Raw genomic sequence first — 26404 nt, 5'->3', positions numbered from 1 at the left:
AAGATCCCCCTACAAATGCTCTGTGGCTCTTTTTTTAATCAAAATTAGTTTAATTAGCTGGCATGAAACCGTAGACAATACATATGTTTGATTTAATTATCTATAAATTATTTCCCTCACACGTTCTTTAGAACAATGCGTGCGCGTTCCGCTGCTCTTCAGCAAAAATACACCCAAGATAAACGTATAAAACACAAGCGTGCTACTTTGGTTCCTTTTCTTCGTCCCTTTCATTTAAGCTCTTTTCGATGGTGACATAGCTCAGAAGAGACTAGCTCATGGAAATGACAGATGTGGACACGGGCGGAGTTAAACCACACAAGTGTTAGCTCACTGAGCGCGCAACTCTCGGGTCTGCACGCGCTTTAAACACAGCGAAGCGCTTTCTTCTTAAACGGCGTTTACCCTCTGATATATCATACATTGGCTCCTTTTTTTTTTGCTGGATAATGCAAACAACCCCATAATCTTTTTGAAACGCAGAGTTGCTCCCACCAGCACTAGAAATAACGACAGAAGACGCTGAGGAAAAGTAGGCTGCTTATTCGAGAGGTGAGTTATTATTTAGTTATACAGTGTCTTTATGAAGTAATCATTCCCATTCACAAACACGCAGGGTTTGTTACATGTTAACGCCTGAAAGGAAGTAATATGAACATAAAGAGTTCCGGTGTGTACGATTAAGAAAACAAACTGAGAAACCAAAAAAAGCCTAGAATAATTTAGCATTAATAAAGCATCACAACAACCAAAGAGACCTCTGAACGTTTTAAGATAATTGCGTCATGTAATCTTTCCCAAGATTATAAAAATTAGGCAAATTTCATAAATACAGTTGTCATACGTGCTAAGTTCTTAGAAATGCCATATCTGAAGGATTAATTCAGGTAAAAAGGATCATACCAATCAAGAAGTGTCGCCCAGTCTACCTAAATTCATTCCTGTAACGTAAAAAAAATATATATATTTAATAAAATAATAGATTTAATGAATTAAAAACGGTCAAGTGGTGTAACCAAGTATAAAGTAGGTGCTTTCATTGAACCTTGAAGACATGGTGTATATATTTTTAAAATACTAATCATATTTTAAAACAAACTTAACTGGCAGCTTGTTTTTAAGAAATAAACATTGGGATTTTTTTTAATCTCTGGAAAATTAGACTGCCTAAAATTTTTTTGACTTCATCCTCCAGAAAAAAAAAAATCAATGTGAGTTTTAATCCAGAAATGGAAAGTATGCTCATCGTAGAAGAGACGTGTGCAAGCTTTTCTTTGTAACAATTGCATTTTGAATGTAATTTTGAATAACTTAATAGATCAAGGCAAAAAGAGCACCACTTCATTGACCCACTTGCTTTTTTCTAGTTAGAGAATTTTTAACTGCACATAGACTGCCACAACCTCCATTCATATTGTTTTACAGTTAGCCATTATAAACTTTTTTCGACACTGTATGGCTCAACACCTTATCATAGAGTCAACAGGATGTTGCACTTTGTAATATCTAAGTGTAGATATGGTTTGACACTTGAGCAGAAAGGTGATGCTTAAACTGCAGCACTAACTCAACTCACAAAGATACTTGAATAATGGTCTTTGAGCCCACAATGTTGACATTTTCAAAAATATGTGTAGTTGAACATGTATCCTATAGCTAACCCAGAGTTTTAGTTAACAACTTAATCACAAAAAGCTAATTTACTGTCAGTATTAATAAGAGATTATTTACTGCACCTTTTGATATTAAAGAGCAAATGAAAGTGTGACTTGATAACAGGTACTTTAGATCTTCCTCTTTGCTGCACTTTACTACACTTTTTAAATCTATTGTACCATGACGATAATGCGCAACGGTATGATAGGGAAATTATGTAATTATGTTGTAATTGTTAAAGTCCCTTAAATGGAAAGTCTCTAGATGTTTGATTTTTGGTAGTTTATGTTCCATGTCTGGAGGGTTGGCACACAAACACAGGAAGTCAGATTGAATCTCAGTTATTGTGGAGTATTGCAAATGATCTATAGGTAACAGCTTTTTTTCCTTTAAGGGAATGTTCAGGGTTTAATACAAGTTAAACTTGCGATTAGCACCTCAGTTCAGAAAAACAAACTAGTCTATGTGGAATCTATGTGGCTAGGCAGAAGTGAAGCTCATATTTTTATTAAAATATTTCTATTAATTATTCTATAGAAAAAAAATGAGCGTCTATATAATGAACAATATTTTTTCCATGTAAACAGTTCTATGTAAATGATTATCACATACTTTTTAGGTGCATTTTGTATGAAACTGCATTTACATACAGGTCAAGACAAGAGTTATAATATAATATAATATAATAGATTTATTCATATCAGATAATATGGATAGTTTTTCATGGTACAACAATGAAATATGATTGCCATTTTTTATTACTACAGTCTGCATTATTCTTTATGATTACACTTTAGCAATACTTTAATTTAAATGGTTAATAAATAATAACAGTTTACTCCATATTTGATTACAGCCTTACACTTGTTTTCCACTCTTTAATGTCTAGCTGTGTGCTATCTGGCACCGAACCTTGGAGATAAGTAATGAAATGTTGAGTTGATGATCACTTAGGTTAAGTCAAAGTGTTGCCATTTTGACCTCAAATGGGCGGGATAAGACTCTGAATGATTTTATGGACATTATTCCCAGACAACAATGATTAAACTAGGAAGCAAGGTTAGGTGGAGGATTACTCATTTGTGGAGTGTTTTTTGACATTGCATGAATTACACGTGTCTCATCTGGGTGTGGGCTTTCTTGAGTGAGATTTAAGCACACACTGTTGAGACTGTGTATCCCGTTTTCCATGACATCACAGTCATGTGGAATATGTCATTATTCTGGGAATGATTACCAACACTGCACTATATAATGCAAATTTAAATACAGAGTTCATTTAGAATCCGAACAACCCTAGAGGTTACAAAGATGCCGTTTTGGGATGGAAACTCAGGTGAGTTTTCGTCTCATTTCCTAACTGCTCAGGAAAAGTTGTTTATAATTTAATGTAAAAAGTTGGTCCAAAGTGATTTTTTTGGCCCTCATTTTCTCAAAATCAAACGTTGAGGTGACAGTGAGGCATTTACAATGTAAATATGTGGAACAGTTTTATAGGGCTTAAAAGCTAAAATGTAAGGAAAACACAGACTTATTCTCCTGTCAAAGTATGTGAATTTTTACAGTCATTGTAGAGTTGTTTGGCTTTGTGATGTCATGTCAAATATGTCAAAGTAAAAATGAATATAACTTTACAGAGAAAAGGTTAGTAAGCAATTTTTCCACACTAAAATCATATTTACACATATTGTTTGTTATTGTGTCTATATGTGTATTTTAGTGTTTTAAGAATTTACCCTATTTACTTCTATTGTACAGTAAGAACATCACTGTAACCCAGATTTTATTTTTTTTAAAGGTTGACAAGTTGTCATCAGCACCACTGGAAATTATATACGGTTCTTAATCGGATCAACTTCCTCTTGTTAACATGAGAAGTTGTGCTAACGTTGATGTACTGGGATTCTATGTAACATGATTTTAAAGTATCGTGCATTGTCTATGGTGGTCACAGCCTAATTGTGGTTTGTGACATTAACACGGAAAGAGACAGTAGTACATTAGTATCTATGCAACAAGAGCCCTCGCTGTATTCCTCATGTCCTGGTGTGACGCTTGTGTTCTGTGTGCGCGTGTCTGCGGGCACTGATGCATGTGGAAATCATAGCTTGTTTTTATGTTTAGTGAGTTATTTGCCAGGGGACCATGAAAACAAGCATCCTGGTCTCAGACATGTGGGCAAGTCATTTTTGTGAGAAACGGTCAAACAATGATGTGTAATTAATTTCTTTAAAATGTTGTTACATTTTCGTAATTTAGAGGCCTCAGAAATGTTCGTCAAATATGATAGAGTAGGTTTTATAGGGTTAATATTGCTGGGATATTGCTGCTTAAAAGAATCAGACATTCCATGCCTGAGACAATTGGTGAAAATGCTTAAATTTTGCATTAAAATTATAGTAGCATAATAACAATTCGAGGGAAAAAAAATATTTTAAAATTGTTTATCCAGGTGGGAAGACCTGACCTTTTATAAAAAAGCTATTTACATGCTCAGCATTATAAATGTACTTATTTGAGTGTCTTAGAAATCTAAAAATGCAGAATTTCAATATCATATGATTAAATTAATATTATTTAATTAAAGTAATAATGAAAATACTTAATAATTTTATGTCATAGTATGTCTTTGTTTTAAAGGGGTCCTGAAATGCCTTTTTTAATATTTTGTACGGTTCTCTGAGGTCCACTTATAATGTTAGCAAGATTTTTACATAAAAACCATCATAATTTAGAAGTAATAGGCTATTTTCTTTACTGTTTTAACCCCACTTATCAGGACACTCCGTTTGAATAGGCGTGCTGGATTGTAGACTCGAAAGTAAACACCCACTGTTATGATTGGCTAACAGTTGTGTATGTTTGACAGCCAACGTCCTTCACAAATGTATGCTGCAGTGATTTAGGTTAAAAATGCATAAATATTCATATCAAACAATCTGTAATAGCAGACAAAGCAATAGTGGTTACCTAATAAAAAGTTACTCACACATTACATTGTGTTGCGAGTCTGCAACATTACTGTCGGATCCAATATAGTAGGCACAACATTGTCTTTTACTTTCAATCTTTCTGAAAATCCCACGTCGAATTGTGCTTTGTTTATAAACAAAATTTCATTAAGTCCATCAAATAACGTTTGGTTTCTGCGTAGACCTGCATTTGTTGGGCGGGGCTAAACAGGCAGTGATGTAGAACTGGGTGTTGCTCTTCTGCAGAGGCGGTGTTTAGCCACATTATTATGTCATAAAGTGGCACATTCCATAACCTGACGTTCTGGCAGATTGGCTTCAGTATAAGCTGTTTTTAGACTAAGGAGAAAATTATGAGTTCTGAAACTAGGCACAATGACATCTTATGTATTAAAAGATCAAGAGAATTTTGATTTCTCAGTTCATGACCCCTTTAAAATGTTCAAAATGTTCTGTTTATTTCAGGTTCAAATTAGATTCTGTTTTTACTGAATGAATGATACATTATGAGAAGTTATACTGAGTGGAGAAATACTCTTTTGTTGCCCCCAGGGTGTGGGAGACGAGGTACTCCCATCTCCATGGCCTATACTCTGGCCTCGGGCCCCGACGTGGGTCCTGCCATTGGGTCCCAGCACTGTGTAACAAAGGTAGAGCTCTCCGTTTGCTGCTCCAACCTGCTAGACCGCGACGTGGCATCCAAGTCTGACCCCTTCTGTGTTCTTTTCCATGATGTGGATGGCAACTGGGTGGAGGTAAGAAGTGATAAAAAGTGTTCACTTTCCACTTTACCTTCACAGATTTATTGTGGATAACACAGGTTAACCTTTAATAAAAATCTACAGGTAGTTAGAAATAGAAAGCACACTGACATGTGAATATGAAAGAAAAGAAGATGGAATTAGGATTGTAACAAAACAGATATGTAGAGATATCTTTGGGGACATAAGAACAAGTTGGAAGCATAGAAAGCGGAAATAGCTGGCATGCAGGAAGCAAAATCAGAGGAAAGCAGGTTTTAATCTCTTCATACGATGAATAAAAAAATGAACCGAGGATCAAAATAGGTTGCAGTGTGAGCACACGCGTGTCTGTACAGTCTCTATGGGACTGTGCCCTCAGCAGTCCAATCATCACAGGCCAGTGCTGCTGGTCAGTAGGGCAAGCCGGCACATGAAATCACTCTTCCACAGCACACTGTAACCATGGAAACACCAAGGGACAAACAAAGGAATGTGTTTGTAGTATGAAAGTGCATGGTTAAATGCATTTTAGAACATGATGTGTTTAGAAAATAAGAACGCTAATAATAAATGAATAGATTTACATACAGATTTACATAAATAATAAACAAAGATTCTGCCCAAGCTGTTATTAATGTTCATGATTGTTACACCAGTATAGTAGTGATTGTGAGTAATGCAAAATAATCTCATTTTCATTCATGTAATAATTAATAATGTATTAAATATGAATATTTTGTATATAAAGATTTACTGTTGTGCTGCCTTTCATTTGGGATACCTTGAAGTTATGCTTTTTCATTTTTTATTGCACGAATAATTACTTTATTACAGTAATAAGAAAATATTTAGTAATAGAAATAACAAATTACAAAATGACAAAAAAAAAACTTTACAAATGATTACAGCCTTAATGGTGTTGTATTTAAATTTTGGCAGGAATGAGGCTGGGGGGATAAAAATATATTGCGTTCAATGGATTGTATTGTTGTTTAACATTTATGCATTTATCATACAGATTGCTGAGTGCAAAAAAAAAATTAGTACACAAAAGCTCCATAAAACAGTTTTAAAAATGTGCAAAAATTATGTGATGTTGGACCTTTATACAATGGATGCCATGTTAAAGACTGCAAGTCTATCCCTGACAGCCTTGTTTTCATCCGCATTAAATTCAATATGGTGTTTAACCTAATGTCTAAAACTTTTTTATTTTATTTTGTGCCATAAAAATAATGCTACAATGCCAAAGAATCATTATTTTCCTAAAAATATGCTTTATTTGTTATGCAAAAAAAAATAAAAAATCTGATTTATTTACTCTTGATTTGATTTTACAGTGAGATCATGAGACCTGAGAATATTGGTAAATTAATTTGCCAGCCTGATATATTGGGCTATCTTTTATCTTAACTTTTAGTATTTCACTTTTCACATAATTTGCAAAAGTAATTTTTGTACTTTATATTACACTACAGAAAGACATATAATGAGTGCATGAAGTTGCACTATAAGTGGGTGTAAATCCTGTTAATCACATGTTATATTTCATTACACGTTTATATTTCATTACAGCTGGCTCGAACAGAGACTGCCGTGAACAATCTGAATCCAGTATTTGGTGTAAAATTCCAAGTGGATTACCACTTTGAGGAGGTCCAGAAGCTCAAGTTTGCCTTGTTTGATGAGGACAAATGCAGCTCCCAGCTTTACGAACACGACTTTTTGGGCGAATTCACCTGCACACTGGGAGTGGTACGGTAGCACTTTCATATTTGACCTACTTCCAGCTCAATTTGCTATAAGCTGTTTCACACCACTGTAATGAGATAATCTTAAGTAATTAACGAAAGCTTTTATGATCTTAGTTTTGATCAATTAGCTCTCTGTTTGCCTCTACTTGTGCTTTTATCAGGCCATCTGTTCTGTTTTAGATTGTGTCAAATAAGAAGCTACATCGACCACTGATTCTGGCTAATGGCAAGCCAGCGGGGAAGGGGGCCATGACAGTAAGACACCACATAATACACTATAACAGACATATGCATTGATGGAGTTTGTAGCAGAGCATCATAATGTGCTCCGTTTGGTCTAGATAACAGCCCAGGAGTTATCAGACAACAGAATAATCACCCTAACCATGTGTGGGAGGAAGCTGGATAAAAAGGTGAGTTAAGAGGTTGTGAAAACCATTCAAGTACTTTAAAAAAGCACTTGGTGATAGAGGACGATGATGTTTTTTTGTGGCTGTTTTTCAGGACTTTTTCGGTAAATCAGATCCCTATTTAGAATTCCACAAACAAGGGGATGATGGGAAATGGATGATGGTTCACAGAACAGAGGTGAGATGCTAAATAGAAACTATGTTGCTGATATTCTCATTTATGTACACTTTTGTTCCTACAGTTATATCAGAAGCTTGTGTTTCAGACTGTATTCATCCATTTAATGAAGGCCAGGAAGAGAATAATAACCATTTGTATGTGTGACTTCAGGTCATTAAGAACACTTTGGATCCTGTATGGAAGCCTTTCACAGTGCCTCTAATCTCACTTTGTAATGGAGATGTGGACAGAAACATCAAGGTGTGCCTATATATCGTGTGTCTTTATCTAGTAGTCATTTTGTGTGAATATTACCAGTAGAATTTTGTCTAGGTTATTTAATATAACATTTAATATATAAACATGTAAATATATTCATGAAATAAAGCTTCCTAAAAAATGATTTTTAGCTTTAGAAATTCTTTGGCAGAAATCATGCATTTTTACTACCATTCAAAACAAGATTTTTAATAAAGATATGAATACTTTTATTGAACAAGAATGCATCAAATTGCTAATTTAAAGACATTTATAATGCTACAAAAGATTTTTATTTCAAATAAATTGTTCTTTTGAATCGAATCTTCTATCCTGAAAAATATCAGTATAATGGTATCTACAAAAATATTAAGCAGCACAACTGTTTTCAACATAAACATTTCTGATAATAATCAGAAATGTTCCCAGAGCAACATATTAGGATGATTTTTGAAGAAATACGTCCAATCGGGTTGCAGCTTCTAAAGACCATTTGTTTTAAAATTCTATATTCATACAACAAAAAAGCATGGTGATCACTTGCTGTTCAGTTGAAACTTTGCTTGATTTGACCAGATGCAAACGCTTTCATGCTAAACAAAAACTGTATCATTACTTTATCCCATCTTTCACCTATTCAAAGAACTACTAAGCAGTTTCAATTTTTCTTTTACTCATATCTCATCTCGTCCTGATGACCCAGAATGAATTCTACAAAATATTATCAGCATCTATTTCCTTTAACATGTCAATACTCTCAGTAAACGTGTGATGTCACAGGTGCTGTGCTACGATTACGACAACGACGGAGGCCATGACTTCATCGGCGAGTTTCAGACCACCGTTAACAAGATGAGTGAAGCACAGAATGGAGTGGAGGTGGGTTTGCCTTCAATTAACACTGTAGAGATTCATAATTTCCAGAATGTAGGAACTAAATGCGTGAAGTAAAGCTTGGCTCACACTAATGCCTGCCACTCTTGCGCCAGAATACTATGTGAGTACTAGCTATGCCTCATTATCTGGCATAATGAAGCTGAGAATTAGTGAGTGAGAGAGGGAGAGACAGAGAGGAGAAAAGAGGTGGGAGGGAGAAACAGAGAGAGTAACTGGCTCTTTTGAGATGCAAATCGCTCTTATTTTACCGCTGCCTTGTTTACCAGAACAAGCATTGTATGTCGCCAGTCACACTTAGGCAGAGCATGTGTAAATGTTCTCCTGGAGAAAGAGTTAGTGTACTAATAAACACCCTTTTGCTCCTTTCAGGTACTGACATTCTTTTGCACAGCCTTAGCTAGGAGAAAGGATGTATTTTGTGCCATGTTGTAAACGAATTGAGCTTGCCTCCCGCAGTGATTGTCACCCCTCTGTGTTCACACTTCACTCGAATGCTCACACTAGAATTCACAGATGATGCTGATACTTGTATTATCTTTTCAGAATAGGCACTGTGACAGTATGTTAGCTTTTATACATAAATATCTGTCTCAAGATTGGATTTGCTTACAAGAGAATATAAAATAATGTTCTCATTGGTTCAGATAAAGAAAGCTGATTCTGAGTTAGGAGATTAATTATATTAGCAGAATTGCTGCTGCTAATATCAAGAGACCAGGATATAATCTGAATAAATAACAGCTAATTATGTGCAAATATTCAAGATTACTGAAATAAAATAAATATTATTATTATTATTAAATAATAATATTTTACAGTATTTTAATTCATATTTTTTGTCTGAATTCACAAAAAAATTTAAATTGATTATAATAAATATAGAATTAATTAAAGTGGAAAATGACACAGTGCTCTCTGTTCACAGGTTGAGTTTGAATGCATGAATCCTAAAAAACAGAAGAAAAAGAGCTACAAAAACTCTGGGGTCATAATAATGAAGTCATGTAAGGTAAGGAAATAAAAAAAGGGAATGAAAATGTTGACACGTTCACTGGCAACAAAAAAGCAGTATTAAATACATTCTGCTTGCATATTAAAGCACCTTCCATGTTCTGACTTATTTCATTAAATTTATAATACGAATAAAGGCCTTTAATTGTGGCTTCGCTGTAAGGACAGATTAGTTTAATAGTGCTAAATCCTCTTTTAAAAACATGTATTAATATCAGCACAAAACACCTGTCACTCTTGCACCGTCACCATTTAATCACCGCTATTGATGGATTCAGGCATTAAAACAGAACATGACTCAGTTATTCTCACTAAATCTCCATTTGAACTCACATTAACAGCCTTTTTACAACCTTTAGCTTGAGGGAATGTGAAAGGGTGGTTGCGTGATCTGTATATGTGAATATAAAATGTTTTGCTGTGCCGTTCCTTTTTTAGATTACGAGAGACTACTCCTTCCTGGACTACATTCTGGGTGGCTGTCAGCTCATGTTTACTGTGAGTATGATAACGTCACCTCTGGAATTGAATGTCTGTTTGTTTTTTTTGTCAGTGATTTGAGGGGAGGAGGGTTCATGCATGCAAAATGCAAAAACATTTGTATGCAGATGATTTTGAAAATATATTCTGTCACTAAGAAAAATTTTAGCGGAAAACCACAATGGCAGAATATAATCAAGAGGGTTGTAAAGTGTCAGATTTGAAGTGTCTGTTTCATGTTTTACATCGCTGAGTGCAAATGATGGTTAAAGTCAAATTTTTTGAATCCAGTACTCTAAAAGCTTTTTTTCCCCCATACGCTGTCCAGTTGAGCAGGCTCTATGGTTCCTATATGTGACTCAATTGCCTTCACCAGTGTGATTGGTAAGAAATGATACAGAAAGTGAGTGAAATTCACAGGTTGCTATAGTTACAGTGTACTGCAGTGTAGAGGTCCATGTCTCTCATTTGAAACTAAAGACAGAGAGAGACACAAGGATGTAAAAAAGAGAGAGGGAGAGAAAGCGAGAGAAGCTGTGTGAGCCTCTGAACAAAGGAAAGTGATTTTGATATCTTGTTTGCATGACGGCACCTTATGATGCATGCCTGTTTGTTGTCCTGCAGATTATGATAAACCCTCACAGATTTCACCAGTGCAGTTTTTCTGTTTATTATTATATTTAAATATTTTCCTATCTATTAAAGGATTAGTTCATCCAAAAAGAACATTCTATTTACTCAGTTTTTGTTATAAGCATGTATGGTTTTCTGCAAAAACACACAAGGAGAAATTTTGAAGGGGGCGGAGTTGGATCCACATCTAGGGGGTGGAGATTGGTAAGGTGGGAGTTGGATCTGGATCCAACCTCACCCCCTTTCACGCCATCATTCTTAGAAGATCCAGCGTGCTGGTAATTCTTCTTCTAGTATCTTCTTCCGCGCTGCAGCTGTGATCTCAGTTCTCAGTCCTCGTGCAGCTTCAGTGCAGCTGTTTACCAAGTACCCACTGCATCTTTATAAAGCCAGTCAAGCTCAGGGTTCAACAGTAGGCAAAGACTCATGAATGCAGACTCATGAATGCAGCATTCAGAAGAGATGTTTTCTCTTTTTATTGAAGATGGAGAAAGGGCTTTTAGGATTATAGTTGCTGTAGCAAAGGACATTGCAAAATTCTGGAGAGGAGAATTGGGCAAGGTCTGTAGGTTATTTAATTTAATTTTGAGGTGTGTTGTCTCCTTTTAAGCTGTACTTCTTAAAGAAACAGTACACCTAAAATGAAAATTCTGCCATCATTTATGGTGCCATGGTGGAAGGGAAAGCAAAATATATCCTTTTTTTTTTTGTTCAACAGAAGAACAAAAGTTTAAAAAGGAAGGCAGTAAATGATGACAGAATTTTAATTTATAGCTGAACTCTCTCTTTAATACGGTGTGAAGGGCATATTGTATATTCCATGACTCCATATTTATCTACTGCAAGACATATACCCCCGCAAAGAAACAGTTGTAACAACCTCACCAGAGAAAATATAGTAGACATCACTTCGGTTTATACTCATGTGCTAAACTTCACAGCTTGGTCACCCGGAGGCCATGACAGGCAATGTGAGGATGACTACAATAAAGGGCACCCTCATTCTGTCACCTCCTATTCCCCTCGTCCTATCATTTCCACCCTCTTCCCTTTCCATTCCCATCATTAATCTGTTTTCTGCCTCAGGGGAGTGATCATCCAGTGTTTAGGTGTGCTCTAGCAAGTGTGAAGGTTAGACACAGGGTCTCCCCTGCATTGGTGAACATGCTTTATTGAAAGGATGTAGGCGGAGAACATGTTTCCTGGTTCATGACTGTCATAAGACAGAGCTATCAGATCTCAGCTTGAGCAGATCTGACGGTACAACCTCCCTGGGTGTTAACAACATCGCCTTTAGCTATGAGCTTTGATGCCCCACTAACTGAGGGAAAAGCTTATGAAATGCATCGTACTAACAGCTGCTTGTATTTTTTTATACACCAGTCCAACTGGCACGCATTAGCGTATTACATTGCGAATTTGTGTTTCTCCAGGTTGGCATCGATTTCACAGCGTCCAATGGCAACTCCAGGGAGCCGTCGTCTCTGCATTATATCAACCCAATGGGCAGCAACGAATATCTGTCCGCCATCTGGGCTGTAGGCCAGATCATCCAAGACTATGACACGTATGTAACTGTTTTTAATAAAAACACAATTTAAAGGTCTGCATATGGCCACAAAAGCAGTGTCTGATAAAATCACATTCCTTGTTCACAGGTACAAAATGTTTCCTGCACTTGGATTTGGGGCTCAACTCCCACCCGACTGGAAGGTGAGAAAAAGTGTCCATAACTGTGCGTGCATTTGTGTCCACGTAAATTTATTTTTGTGTGTTTATTTTTGTGCATCTCATACTAGTTGTCCTTTGAAATAATCAAATGTAATTGAATGCGAAAGGCTGCTAAAGCTTTCGGAAGTGTGAAATGGAAACGAGAATTTGAAGTGCAAGACGGAGAAGAGGCAGATAAAGAAAATTAATAATACTCACATATCCCAATGATTATGCAACTGTCATCCCATCTGCGTTGCCATGGCACAGGAGTGAATACAAGGAAGTCTGAGGGGGGGATTTCACAAGGAAAGAATTGCACCCGCCTTTTGTGCTGTTTATTTGCATGCATTCCATTTGTTTTAGCACTTATCTCTGCTGCTTGTTATATACAGTATGCCCAGTTATAGTGTTCTTCTCTATCAATTGATGAATAACTACTGCTATGATCAATAGAAATTGTACACAGACATCTTAAACTATAACAGCGTAACAATGAATATAGCAGTTTTGTGAATAAGGCGTCTTTGTGCTGTTAGTAATTGCAATGACTTATATATGAAATCTACACTACTGTTCAATAGTTTCTAGTCCAAAAGAAGTTAATACTTTAGCAAGGATGCATTAAATAGAGCAAAATTATGGTTTTATTTAAAAAATAAATGCTGTTCAGACTTTCTATAAATCAAAGAAATCTTAAAAATGTATCACAGTTTCTACAAAACATTAAGTAGCACAGCTGTTTTCAACACTGATAATAAGACATAAACCAGATCCCAAACTTTTGAACTGTAGTACTGTATGTGTCATAAAAATATTAAATGTCACAATCACCAACTGGTCATCAAGGGCACTCCAGCTGTTGATTGTGACATTAAAAATGTATTAGTCCTATTTATGTTGTCTTTTTTTTAGCTACTGACGTGTTATTGTTGTTGTTTTTTTCTCTTTATATTCCAGGTATCCCATGAATTTGCAATCAACTTTAACCCCACCAACCCTTTTTGCTCAGGTGAAGCACACAAACATTTTCCGTAGCATCCACAGATAAAGTTAAGTTAGTACCTTTCATGGTGTTTTATGTGCATGCAGGTGTGGAGGGGATCGTTCAAGCTTATTCTAACTGCCTGCCTCACATCCGCTTCTATGGACCAACTAACTTCTCCCCCATCATCAACCACGTGGCCCGCTTCGCTACCCAGGCCCTCCAACAGGACACTGCAGCAGTAAGTGTCAAAACATTCGAGAGGATCATGAGTTTTCTTAAGGAAAAGTAGGAAAGAAGTCTAGCTGGTTAATCTAGGAGCAATCTAATGCTTGGGATAGTAAGCCAAACCGGAAGTGCATTTAGCTTGTTCGGATTGTATGATAGCTTGTACACTGATACATTGATGGATTTAGCAGATAACTCTCTCAAACGCTTGCCATCTGTTGGCCATGGCAGTCTCACATGTGAAGCTAAGGCACTTTGGAAGTCCCTCTGGATGAGAGCATCTGCTAAATGTTTTAAATGCAAAAGCAAATGACTGTCTTGTGCATTTTGCCTCCTGTCACTATTTAGTAGTTTAACAGTTAATGGCCACTCATTAAATGGACAGAAAGACTCGTCCTCAAGTTACAGACTGGTGGGTAACACTTTAGAATACTGTTCCATCATTAATGAATAACTACACAAGAACACATGAGTAACACAATATTAGCACTCTAGTAACTTTTAGTAACTAACAAGAAACTCTGATTAATGAATTAGTAAGTAATAGTGCTTAGTCGAATGTGGTAGTTCATTATTAGCTAATCAGTAACTATTAATTTTTCATACCTCCCTAAGAACTACTAAGAACTACTGTATACAGGTTCATAATTAATATGAATAATACATAATGTATAATTAATTCTGAACTAAAGGTAATGGTAACCCACTAGTAATGACTCAAGTATTACCAAATTCTTCAGAAGGAATTACTAATTATTTGGATCAGTATTCTAAAGTGAAGATCATGATAACTCCCTAGTAATGACTGAAATCATTGTAAGCTTTTGAGAGTGTTGTGAAGCATTGGATAGTAATAATTCAGGTGTTACTTCATCCTTCTAAAGGATTTACTAATTATTTGGATCAGTATTCTAAAGTGAAGATCGTGATAACTCCCTAGTAATTACTGAAGTCATTGTAAACTTGTCAACTTGTAAGGTTTTGGTTAGTAATTAATTTTGCTAGATTTGGTAACACTTAAATCATTACTAGTGGGTTACCGTGATCTTCACTTTAGAATACTGATCCAAATAATTAGTACTTTCATCAGAAGGATGTAGTAACACTTGAGCCATTACGATCCAAAACCTTACATATATCTCAAAAGCTTTAAATCACGTCAGTCAATATTAGGGAGTTATGATGCTTTTCACTTTAGAATACTGATCCAAGTAGTTAGCTGTTCCTTTAAAATAATTTGATAATTCTTGAGTCATTACTAGTGGGTTTCCATGATCTTCATTTTAGAATTAATTAAACATTTTGCATAATTCACATTAATTATGAAACTGTATACGGTAGTTCTTAGTAGTTCTTCAGGATATATATAAAAAAATAGTAGTTATTGATTAGCTAATAGTGAACTACCACTTTCAACTGAGCGCTATTACTTACTAAATCAATAATCATAGTTTCTTGTTAAGTAATAGTAGTTACTACAATGTTAATAGTTCATTAGTCACTTGTTCCTGTGTAGTTATTCATTAACAAAGGATCAGAATTCTAAAGTGTTACCCACTGGTGTGTGTGTCTCAGCGCAATACCAGATAGCAAGTCTCCATTTAAAAGCCTTGTTTGTCTTATTAGATCCCATTACTTTTTTCAACTTGGCCTGTAAGACTAGGAGGAATGACTGGAGTGGATCCACACCCACTTTACGCAAATCTCTCCACTGAGAGAGGAACAGTATTACTCTGTGTTCCCCTCAGACGCTGAGTGGAAACTGTAAAAGCTCTTCGGTTTCCTAGATATGTGCAACATTTGAGCGAGGCACATGCGGGCAGACCAGGGCTCACTCTCTTCCGTGATAGCACAATGTGTCTGTTTTTCATCAGGCTGGGTGTTCCTGCAGCTTTCCACTTGTGAAGTTTAGCTCACTCTGTTAACTTCCTGTGAGCGTGTGTGAAATTTGCTTTTAAGAAAAAAAAACTCAGCACTCTCAACTGCGGCTCTGTTAGTGCCTCTTGGCTTTAGCTGATTCTAAGATGGCAATTTTGAATTAATTGCTAACCTAATCAACTGTAGACTGATTTCTGGCTTTGTAAAATGTTTTACATTCACATACTTTGAATTTCTCTCACTTTATTTGTAGCACAGACACTTTCTATTACTATAAAACTGACTGTTGGCTTCACTGTATTCAAGAAGTACATACTATAATAAATATTCTGCTATCATCATTTACGCCCCCTCATGTCTTTCCAAAATGATGACTTTCTTTATTCTGTGAAGCACAAAAGAAGTTAGCAAAGAAGTTGTTTCCATACAGTCAAATAAAGGGGGTGGTGAGTGTCAAGTTCAAAACATAGATCATATAAGTACCATAAAAATGATCTACAGTATATAACTTATGTGCTGTAGTTTTTGATGCTATAGTAGCTTTGTGGGAGGAACACAAATTTAGAAATGCAAACCCTCCGTCTCAGCACTCACATCTCTCAAGTTTTGTTTCTGATATGCCAAATTTGAGTCACATGGACTACTTTTAAGGTATGTTTTATGTGCTTTCAGGACTTTGACAGCCTCTGTTCATAAATGGATCCTGAAAAAAAATTTAGCACGGTTTCAACAACTGTTTCAACATTAATAAGAAGAAATATTTTAGAGCACAGAATCTGCATATTAGAATGATTTCTGAAAGATTGTTTGACCCTGAAGACTGGAGTAATGGCTGCTGAAAATTCAACTGTCATCACAGGAATAAATAGCATTTTATGATGCATTAAAATAGAAAGGTTATTCTAAATTATATTTCACAAATATTACTGTTTTTACTGAATGCTTGACCAAGTAAATGCAGCTTTGCTAAGTATAACTTCTTAAAACTTAAAAAAAAAAAAAAAGTTAAAAAAGCAGCCAGGTCATCTATTTTTTTTTTTTTTTTAGAAAATAATAACAGAGTACTACATTTTGAGTGAACTGGAACTATTGGTTTCCAGTAGGAAGTTGGATAATGGTGTTATCTTTAGATTACATATTTTTCTGCATTTGCATGTATAGAGAGGTTGTGTATGCAGATGGAAGAGAAGTCAGTGATCAGTCTTGCTGGTGTTGTGTGTGTAGGATGGGTGTGCCTGTGTGATTGTTTGCTGTTGTAATAGACAACAGGACTGACCCTGGCTCAGCAGAGCTTAATTGCTCCTTAAGCCACTCACAAAATGTGCCTCCAGGTTGTTAGTTCAAAGTCTGCTGAGGGGCTTTGAACAGCACAGTGCGCACAATTTCTCCTGCTCTTATTGTCAGCCTAGTGGAAAACAACCATTAAAATCCCTTTTCAATTATAGCTATTTATAGAAGTTGATTCAGCGAACAAATGTTCTCTCTTTTCCCCCAGTTGTTCTTGGGTTTTAATGACTAATGAGGCTGCGCCCTCAGGTCTGCTCTGTGTACAGGCCAGCAGCAAGGCCAGCGTCGGAGGAGAAGGAGATTGGAGCGGCGCTTTTTTGTGGTTGCGAGGGAACAAGGCTACATAGAATGCCAGTGCAGTCATCATACAGACGACTGGTCTGACATGGTCTGATTAGAATAAGACATGGTCTGATTAGAAATGTTTTTACATTGAATTGAAACAAGATATTATATCATATTAAAAGGTGAATTGCATGAAGCCTGTTAAGTACATGTCCAGGTCATATTGCAGCCCAAATAAATTATATAGTGCATAAAGAAAATGAAGCCTCTTTTTTATAAAAAAGCATTTTTGCATTGTGATTAATGTATCCTTATATAAAATTCTACAACAAATATGTCTAATGTGTACCATGATATATAAACACTTAAGAATTTAAATAAAAATTAATATTACATAATTAAATTATCTAATTTGATATAATGTAATATATGTGTGCATTATAGATGTAATTAATGAATTATATAACTTAATAATTTAATTATGTAATATTCATATTAAAATATTAATATATTACTATTCTAAAATATTATACATGAATAAAAAATGTATTCATTATCTGAAATTATAAATCAATAATAATAAAAAACTTTATCTGTGTATTAGCGTAAATGATAAAATACATATATTTAAAAAGAAGTAGAGTGTCCAAACACTGAGAAAAACACTGGAAAAATGAACTGTCTTCAAAAAATGCTTCATTGTTTTTCAGCAAATCAATTATTTTTCTCATTTGAGCTTGACCTGGACATGTTTTTTGGAATTCATCCAGAATGTGTTTTGTAAAGAATTACATTTGACTGAGCACCTTGTTTGATTCTGCTGCTTTAATTATTAAAATAACTGAAAATAAAACAATGAAAGGCAATGAATGCATAATTTACATAGCTAAATCTCTTCTGGTACACATTAAAAATTTCACGTCAATCAAAACTATAACCTGGATGAGCGCTAATTCCTCTGGTGCCGGATCATGAGCCGAACACTGCTGAACTCACACTTCATAACCAAACACGCTAGGCCTGGAAGGAAAACTTAATAGTTAGTTATTATTTAACCTCCTTCAGGAGAGCCTAGAGCGCTTTCTATCCCTAATTGCACCCTGTCACCTCTAAAAGATAAAAATGGGTAGTGAAGAGAGATAGAGAAGAATAGAGCCTTAATGCAGTAGGAGGAAGATAGTGCTGCGGGCTCACAGCTTCTCTTAAAGCAGAAGCGATTTTGTTAACTCCTCAAGTGTGCCATAATCATTATTTGTTTCCACTACAACTGAATGGGCATGACGTCACCGGGAATATTTTATACGTTTTTATACAGACCATTTGAAGCTGAAGAAAAAACTCCCAGAGAAAGGTTTTCAAATGAAAAAATGTGGTTTCATAAGAGCTGCATTATGGGTGTGTTAATTTAGTGCTAGAACACTTGATGAGGTAATCAATCAGTTTTATGTGTCTGTAAATATTCAGTTTAGCAGTGTATGTGTCTCTGCTCTGGATAATGAGACGCTAATGAGGCTGTCTGTTAGCACATCAAAAGTCCAGACTTCAGAGGCCACAGCAGGGAGGAAGTGGTCGCTGCCATACACAGTCCACCGTTAGTGACCCTGGGCAGGTACCGCAAGAAACCCAGCAGCTAGCAGATACTAACTGCGTTTAAGCCTGTCCAAACTGTGTCTTTGTAAAGGTTAGGGAATCCAAACGAATTAGGGTTGTTTTTCAACATGCTTCCTGCAGTATCTTGTGGGTTTGGGTTTGTTATGTTGGTTATTTGGATGGTAAGTGAAAAGACAGCTTGTGTGACTTCGTTATGTTCTGAGTGTGTATATTTAGGAAGGTTAACACAGTGCCTACAGGAAGTGTTGCCCACAGTGTCTCAGCAATACAGTATGGCGGTTAGGGCAGGGGGCACAGCCTCGTTCCTTGTTCCATTATGCATGGCTGTACTGTTCATTTGGTCATAATACACCTAAGGGAAGAGGGCACGGCCTTGGTTTGTGTCTATTTCTGTTCCATATAAATGTTTACAGTTTATGTTGCCTTTTTAATAATAATTTTCATGGATCTCTTGCATAATCCATTTTCAGCACTTTCAAGAAAAGACAAGTCTTTCTTGCCTCTGCAAAAATTGCCACTATGATGCTAATATGCTCTGGGTCATTGCTACATGGTTGCTAGGGTGTTCTGGGTGTTCAGAATAGTTTCTATGATATTTTGATCTCTAGAAATGATTTGCGTGTCTCTTAATATACACTATTATTCAAAATCTGTTCAGAATTTTCTTTTTATAAATATTTTTATTTATTGAGGACGCTTAAAATTTATCAAAAGCAATACTGAAGACATTTATAATGTTTCAAAATATCTATTCCAAATAAAAGCTGCTCTTTTGAACTTTCTGTTGAAAGAATCCTGAATTTGTTTTATAATAATAAGAAATGTTTGGGTACCAAATCAGCATATTAGAATGATTTCTAAAGGATCATTGAAGACTGGAGTAATGACTGCTGATAATTCAGCCTTGCCATCATAGGAATAAATTACATTTTAAAATATATTAAAATAAAAAAACTTTTAAATTGTAATAATGTTTCACAAACATATTGATTTTGCTGTATTTTTATTAAATAAATGCAGCCTTGGTGAGCATAGGAGACTTCTTTCAAAAACATTCATAACATCTTACCAACCCCAAACTTTTGAATGATTGTGTAAATGTTTTTCTGCCCTTTTATGCTCACCAGCTGAAAATTGTACATCCAGTTGTTTAAAAAAGTGATTGCTGTGGTCTTCAGAATTGTTAAGTAAAAAAATCTAAAAAGCTCATCCTACTATTTTAATGCTTAGATTTGAATCAGGTCCCTCTTTTAATAAAAGTCTATGTTTTTTTTTTTTGCCTATTTTATCTAAAAATTGTAAGTCTGATGCTTTAGAAAAGTTCTAAAGTGCTTGCAAGCACCACTAATAAGTCATAGACTGCATAAGGGATTAAATATTTTTGCAGAGCAGGCAAGGGAACACTTTAGAATGGTGTTTCATTATACAATGCTGTTTGGAGGCATTTGACTCAAAGATTAGTTGTCCATGAGAGTGTATACTGTGGTAAATACTTGATTTCTGTCTCATCTCGCCAGAGTGGAAAAAATAAGAACAGTTTCTTCTGCTGTTTGCCTATTTAGGTCATATCACCAGCTAAATTTAAGGCCAATTATCTTTTGTACCAGCCTCTAAAGCCCCAGTTCTTATGTCTAATTTCTGCTGTGGCAGATCCAACTTTCTTGTGTGAGCAGTAGGGTGTACTCCTGGAGGAAGTATTGAAGTATGGTGTCTATGAATTAGGGCTGGAGAGACAGGCAGCGCTCCATGCTAAGTGTTACTGTCAGAGAGGAGCTGCCACGGAGAGAAGGAGGAAGGGAAAGTGACAGTGTAAATCCCTCCACACATTTACTCCAGCTCCCCGTATGTCTGCCTGTAGTGTGTGGGGGGAGGGCGGGGTGGCTGCTTTAACAAGAAATTCAGCACATCACTGTCTTATTTTCCTTCACTCTGTCTTTGTATCTCGAGTAAACCGTCGGATTTGGAGCTAGATTAAATATCTGTCATTAGAACCCCTTGCAAAATACTGTTGTTCATAATTAAGGGTTAGAGGTTTTTCAAAACATCAAATCGTGGAGCTTGAGTTTTTCTAAGTGATTATATTATTACAATTTTCACCAGGTGGATGATAAAAAGGGCGTAAAAAAACTTCAAAGGTTTATATTAAGCATCAACTCCATATTTAGGGCCTAGAAAATAATAGAAATAGCTCTTTTTACTTGGGACTTGTACGTATGTAAAACTCCCAAACACCATAGCAACTACATAGCAATGTCTTAGCAACCCACTAGCAAACACTTAAAACACCCTAGCAACAGAATAGCATAGCAACTACCCCAAATGTTTTAGTAACAGTATAGCAACAACCTAAAAACAAGCCCAAGCACCTTAGCAATGCCCTAGCAACCACCCAGAAAACCATAGCTTTGTAGATTTCATATCTAATGCTTAGAAAATTATATAAATGTCTAATTTTACTTGGGACCTGGGTAATTAAACCCCAAAACACTCTAGCATCCATGTAGCTACACCCTAGGAACCTCCCAGAACACCTTAACAACTCACTGGCAACCAAATATTTCAATAATACCCCAGCAACCACAAAGAGCATACTAGCATTGTGGACTCCACATCTATGGCTTAGAAAATCAAAGAAATGGCTTTTCTGATTTGGGGAAAATAGGAACTGCATGTTCTTTTTACTTTTTGCAACTGCTTAGCAACACCTTAGCAACATCTTATAAAATCTTAGCTATGTCCTAGCAACCACCGGACCACTTAATCAATGCCCTAGCAACCATCTGCAACACTCTACTGAAAGAAGAGCAACATCCAAGCAACTACACCAAATGCTTTAGTAACTGCATAGCAACACCCTAGCAACCACCCAGAGTACCCTAACTTTGTTGATCACACATCTAAAGCCTAGAAAATCATAGAAATGGCTCTTCTGACTTGGGAAAGTAAACACTAGCAACCACATAGCAATGCCCTAGAAATAGGGCTGCACGATATATTGCATTCGATTGTCATGTGCATCTCGTCAGTAAAGCCGGTTCTGTGATTATTAATAAATCTCCATCACCTGTTTTCAAATGGAGCGGCATTTAATACACAGAGCCGTAGTTCACCGACAAGCTACGCAATTTGCGCTCAGAATCGCAGATGAATCGCCTGCGATATTGAACGTGATATTGCATACCTTGTCGGTGAACTACGGCTCTGTGTATTAAATGCCGCTCCATTTGAAAACAGGTGATGGAGATTTACCGCTAATCACAGAACTGGCTTTACTGACTACATGCGCATGACAATCGCATGCAATATATCATGCAGCCCTACCTAGAAACCACCCAGAATACCTTAGCGATGCCCTAGCAGCTTTTGTATAACAGCACCCTAACAACTACCTAACAACCTTAGCAATGCCTTAGCAACCACCCACAACACCCTTGCATTGTAGACTCCATATCTAATGCCTAGAAAATAACAGAAATTGCTATTTTTTAGTTGGGATTTGGGTAATTAAACCCCCAAAACCCCCAATCAGCCACGCGAGAATGCTGAAGGGTTCGAAAAGTTTTATAAATGAGGATTATCCTGAATCAGTTCGAAAGAGGAGAAAGGAACTGATTCCAAAAATGAAAACTGCAAGAGAAAGAGGGGACATTGCTTTCTTAAGGTACGATAAACTCATTGCTCATAAAAGGCAGGCAAAGGAGAACATGTGAGGATGTGACAAGGATCAAGGTGTGATGTGATATGTTATATATTGGATGTCTATTGCCACTTTATTGCCAAAAAAATATGTAAAGTTTGCTCATTTGAATATTTGTAGTTTGAGGAACAAAGTACATGTAGTTGCCGATTTGTTACTGTCAAACACAATTAATATTGTTGCTTTATCTGAAACTCGTTTGGATGAGATTTTGATGATAATGCTGTGTCTATAAGTGGATATAATTTAAGGGATAGAAATAAGTACGGTGGAGGTGTTGCTTTTTATGTGCAGATTAATATTTCTGTAAAAGTAAGGGATGATATTATGTGTAATGAAGTTGAGGTTCTATGGCTGCAGATTAATTTACCTCATGTCAAGCCAATTTTAGTAGGATGTTGCTATAGGCCACCAGGCTCAAATCATAAATACTTAGAAGATATGGGTGAGATGCTGAATAAGATTTGTGAATTAAATATGGAAGTTGTTTTTTTAGGTGATCTTAATATTAATTGGTTAGTACATGAGTGCTTTTTAAAGAATCAATGGGAAAATATAATAGACATATGTGAATTGAAACAGATGGTTACACAACCAACGAGAATAAGCATAAATAATAAGAGTGAGTTCACATCATCTTGTATAGATCATATTTATTTGAGCAATGAATATTTGTATACGACAGCAATATCGGTCCAAGTAGGTTGTAGTGATCACAATATAGTTGTGATTGCAAGGAAAAACTAAATATCCAAAGTGAAGCACAGAATTGTGTATAAAAGGTCATATAGGAGGTTTTCCCAGGAAGCTTTCTTGAGGGATATTGGTAATATAAAGTGGTCAGAGATTTATGAGGTAGAAGAACCAAACGATGCACTTGAATTATTTATTAGAAAATTTCAGCCAGTTATTGATAATCATGTGCCGATCAAGAAATTAATTATAAAGGATCGTAGAGCATCCTGGATTGATAGTGAATTAAAGGATTATATGGCTCAGCGATGAGAATAGCAAAAATAACCTGGTAGTGTAACGGATAGAAATTATTTGAATGGTTTTTTAGCAATAAGATTGAGGAAAGAAATATCATATGTGACATAAAATAATTCTACAATTTTTAATATAAAGAACTATATGAGAGGTAAGAACTGTAATTTTGAGTTTAGTGAATTGGTAGAAGAAACTGTGAAAAGGCTAATAAAATCTGTCTGTAAAGACAAACAACCAGGAATAGATAATATAGATGATAAACTGATCCGATTAGCCATAGATTATGTATCTGGTCCAATACATCATATTTTTAATATGAGTCTTAAGCAATCAATATTTCCACAGGCCTGGAAGGAAGCTAAAATCATGCCTTTGACTAAAGATGGCTCCAAATTTAGTGGCTCCAATAGCCGCCCGGTGAGTGTGTTACCAGTGTTAAGTAAGATCCTTGAGAAAGCAGTATTTGATCAAATACAAGATTTTGTTTCACAGAATAATCTGTGATGCTTTTTTCAATATTTTTTATATTGTAGGTGTTTTTATATATTAAAAAGTGGAATATGTGTTTATAGAGTTGTTTTGGACTGTGGAGAATATATTAATTTTTTTTTTTTTTTATTGTATTTTTCAATGTATGTAATAATGTATGAATGTTAAGTGTTGTGGGGACCCCGGGAAGACTAGCAATGCTTGAGAGCATAGCTAATGGGGATCCAAATAAATAAACAAATAAATAAATAAACAAATGCCCTAGCAACCTCTGAGTGTGCCTTAGCGACACCCTAGCAACTACCTCAATTGTATAACAACACCCTAACAACTACCTAATAACCTTAGCAATGCCCTAGCAACCACCCAGAGCACCCTAGCATTGCGTTGGTGGGTTTTACATGGGCAAACTCAATGTTCTCAGAAAATATAAAATTTTAATTGGATTTTTCTGAGCCTCTGCTTTGCTTAACAAGATGTTTTCAGGAAGTGCACCAAATGTAGTAAATGCAATATTTAAACAGTTTAGCACGGTAATAAAGCTATATATGTTCCATAGACTCCTTTTATAGTTTCTCTTTCCTCTTCTGCAGCAATACTTCACGCTACTGATCATTACTGACGGCGTGATCAGCGACATGGACGAGACGCGTCACGCTATAGTTCAAGCTGCCAAGCTGCCCATGTCCATCATTATCATCGGGGTGGGCAACGCCGACTTCACCGCCATGGAGTTTCTGGACGGAGACAGCAGCGTGCTCAGATCCTACACGGGAGAGGAGGCGGTCCGAGACATCGTGCAGTTTGTGCCATTCAGGGACTTTCGCAACGTGAGTATTTCTCATCCTGATTTCCTCTCTCAATTCTGCACTGCTTCAGTTATGTAAGGGTTTTGTCATAGGGCACATGATGCAATGCTTTTAAAATGGTAATTTCAGTGCCAGGTCAAAATGTCATTCCCGAGCAGCATTAAACTCTCCATATTATGCAGATGAATTGACCCAGAGGCTTTAGCTTACGCATATAATCAATATTTCTGTTGCCACAGACCTCTGTTGCCTGGATAGTTTCTTGTTGTTCTGAAGTGAATCCAATCCTGGATCACGTATGTAAACAGAATCTTCAGTAGGAGTGCGAGTGGGTGGTCTGTGGGCCATGTGATTTCCTCAACAGCAGGAGGGAACGGGCAGCGCTCCCTCATTTGGGCTCCATTCAGAGGAAATTAAAATTCATTTAGCTTAGCGAGAATATGGAAGGAAACTGTGCCAACTTTCACTGCCGCACAAGCGAACGTGTCTGCCATTTCTTCGTTTTCATTACATGGAAGTGGATTTAACAATCTAACAAGTGGCCACTGCCAACGTGTGCATCCTCAATGATGTTATTGCGTGTGTTTGTTGTTCTTGCAGGCTCCGAAGGAAACTTTAGCCAAATCCGTATTGGCAGAGCTGCCGCAACAGGTCACACAGTATTTCAAACAGAGGAACCTGTCGCCTAGCAACACAATGCCGGAATAAGCGCTGGAGGCCTGGAGTTCACACTGCATGTTGCCAAAACCTGCTAACTGTTTACAGACCCCCCTTGACCAATTCAATGCATGTTTTTTTTCTGTACAGAAGTGTTTTTAGTAAATGTTTTTATTTATTGGTTTATATATAGATAGTATATATGATGACTTATCGATCTAAACGCAACGGCCATTTGTGTGTCTGTCACAAAATATGTAACAGTATTCGGCTGAATGTAACTTTATACTACCATTTTCTGTGTTTTAAGAGAAGTGAAAGCTAAAGAGTACTCTATGTAGTGATTTGTATTTAGTGCTAATCGTATGGTGCCATGGTCAAGGTGGTGTTGTTGATTTTGTACAGTTTTATCGGTTGTTTATGTTCCACTCAGGTCAATAAATTTCATTTGAGAAAATCATGACTGGCACACGCATCGCACACTGCACAAACAAACTGATTTGGGAACTGAGGCTCTAGATCTGATTAGCGCTTTACTTGTGAAAATTGCTGCAGGTTGGAAGTGAGTCACAAACAACACCTTCAAATAACAAGTGATCAAGCAACGTTGTGCTTTTAGAACACTTTGCATTGATAACTTTGAGCAGTTTACTACATTTGATTTTAATTTGAAGTCATAATCACTCTTAATTTGGTTTGAGCGTTTTCTGTATTTTCTCGAGTTTGAGGGGGGATTAGGATTAGTTCGAGGAAGGTTTAATTTAAAAACAGTTTATATTGAAGCCAATCTGCCAGAATGACAGG

At 36.2% G+C, this 26404-nt stretch overlaps 1 protein-coding gene across 1 annotated transcript; it reads left to right on the top strand.

Annotated features, from left to right (window-relative positions):
- Nucleotides 1-316: 316 nt before the first annotated feature.
- On the top strand, nucleotides 317-26053 carry LOC306842735 (copine-2-like). The gene is made up of 16 exons (XM_079373769.1): nucleotides 317-552; nucleotides 5181-5383; nucleotides 6947-7126; nucleotides 7306-7380; nucleotides 7467-7538; nucleotides 7630-7713; nucleotides 7867-7956; nucleotides 8734-8832; nucleotides 9776-9859; nucleotides 10300-10359; nucleotides 12408-12541; nucleotides 12633-12687; nucleotides 13645-13696; nucleotides 13777-13910; nucleotides 24728-24964; nucleotides 25544-26053. Exons 2-16 carry the CDS (start codon nucleotides 5210-5212, stop codon nucleotides 25649-25651), a joined length of 1638 nt encoding a protein of 545 aa, XP_079229895.1. The 5' UTR covers nucleotides 317-552; nucleotides 5181-5209; the 3' UTR covers nucleotides 25652-26053.
- The last annotated feature ends 351 nt before the right edge of the window (nucleotides 26054-26404 follow it).

The sequence above is a fragment of the Barbus barbus genome (genome assembly GCF_936440315.1).
Source record: "Barbus barbus genome assembly, chromosome: 23".
Lineage (NCBI taxonomy): Eukaryota > Metazoa > Chordata > Actinopteri > Cypriniformes > Cyprinidae > Barbus > Barbus barbus.
Note: the sequence above shows the minus strand (reverse complement) of the source record. Positions and strands in the feature narration are given on the sequence as shown.

What these genes read in the sequence shown, in the direction of transcription:
- LOC306842735 (XM_079373769.1), top strand. Translation starts at nt 5,210, where the DNA reads ATGGCCTATACTCTGGCCTCGGGCCCCGACGTGGGTCCTGCCATTGGG. An exon ending in CGGGGAAGGGGGCCATGACA is followed by an intron (nt 7,381 to 7,466) that starts GTAAGACACCAC and finishes CGTTTGGTCTAG; the next exon opens with ATAACAGCCCAGGAGTTATC. An exon ending in TAATAATGAAGTCATGTAAG is followed by an intron (nt 9,860 to 10,299) that starts GTAAGGAAATAA and finishes TTCCTTTTTTAG; the next exon opens with ATTACGAGAGACTACTCCTT.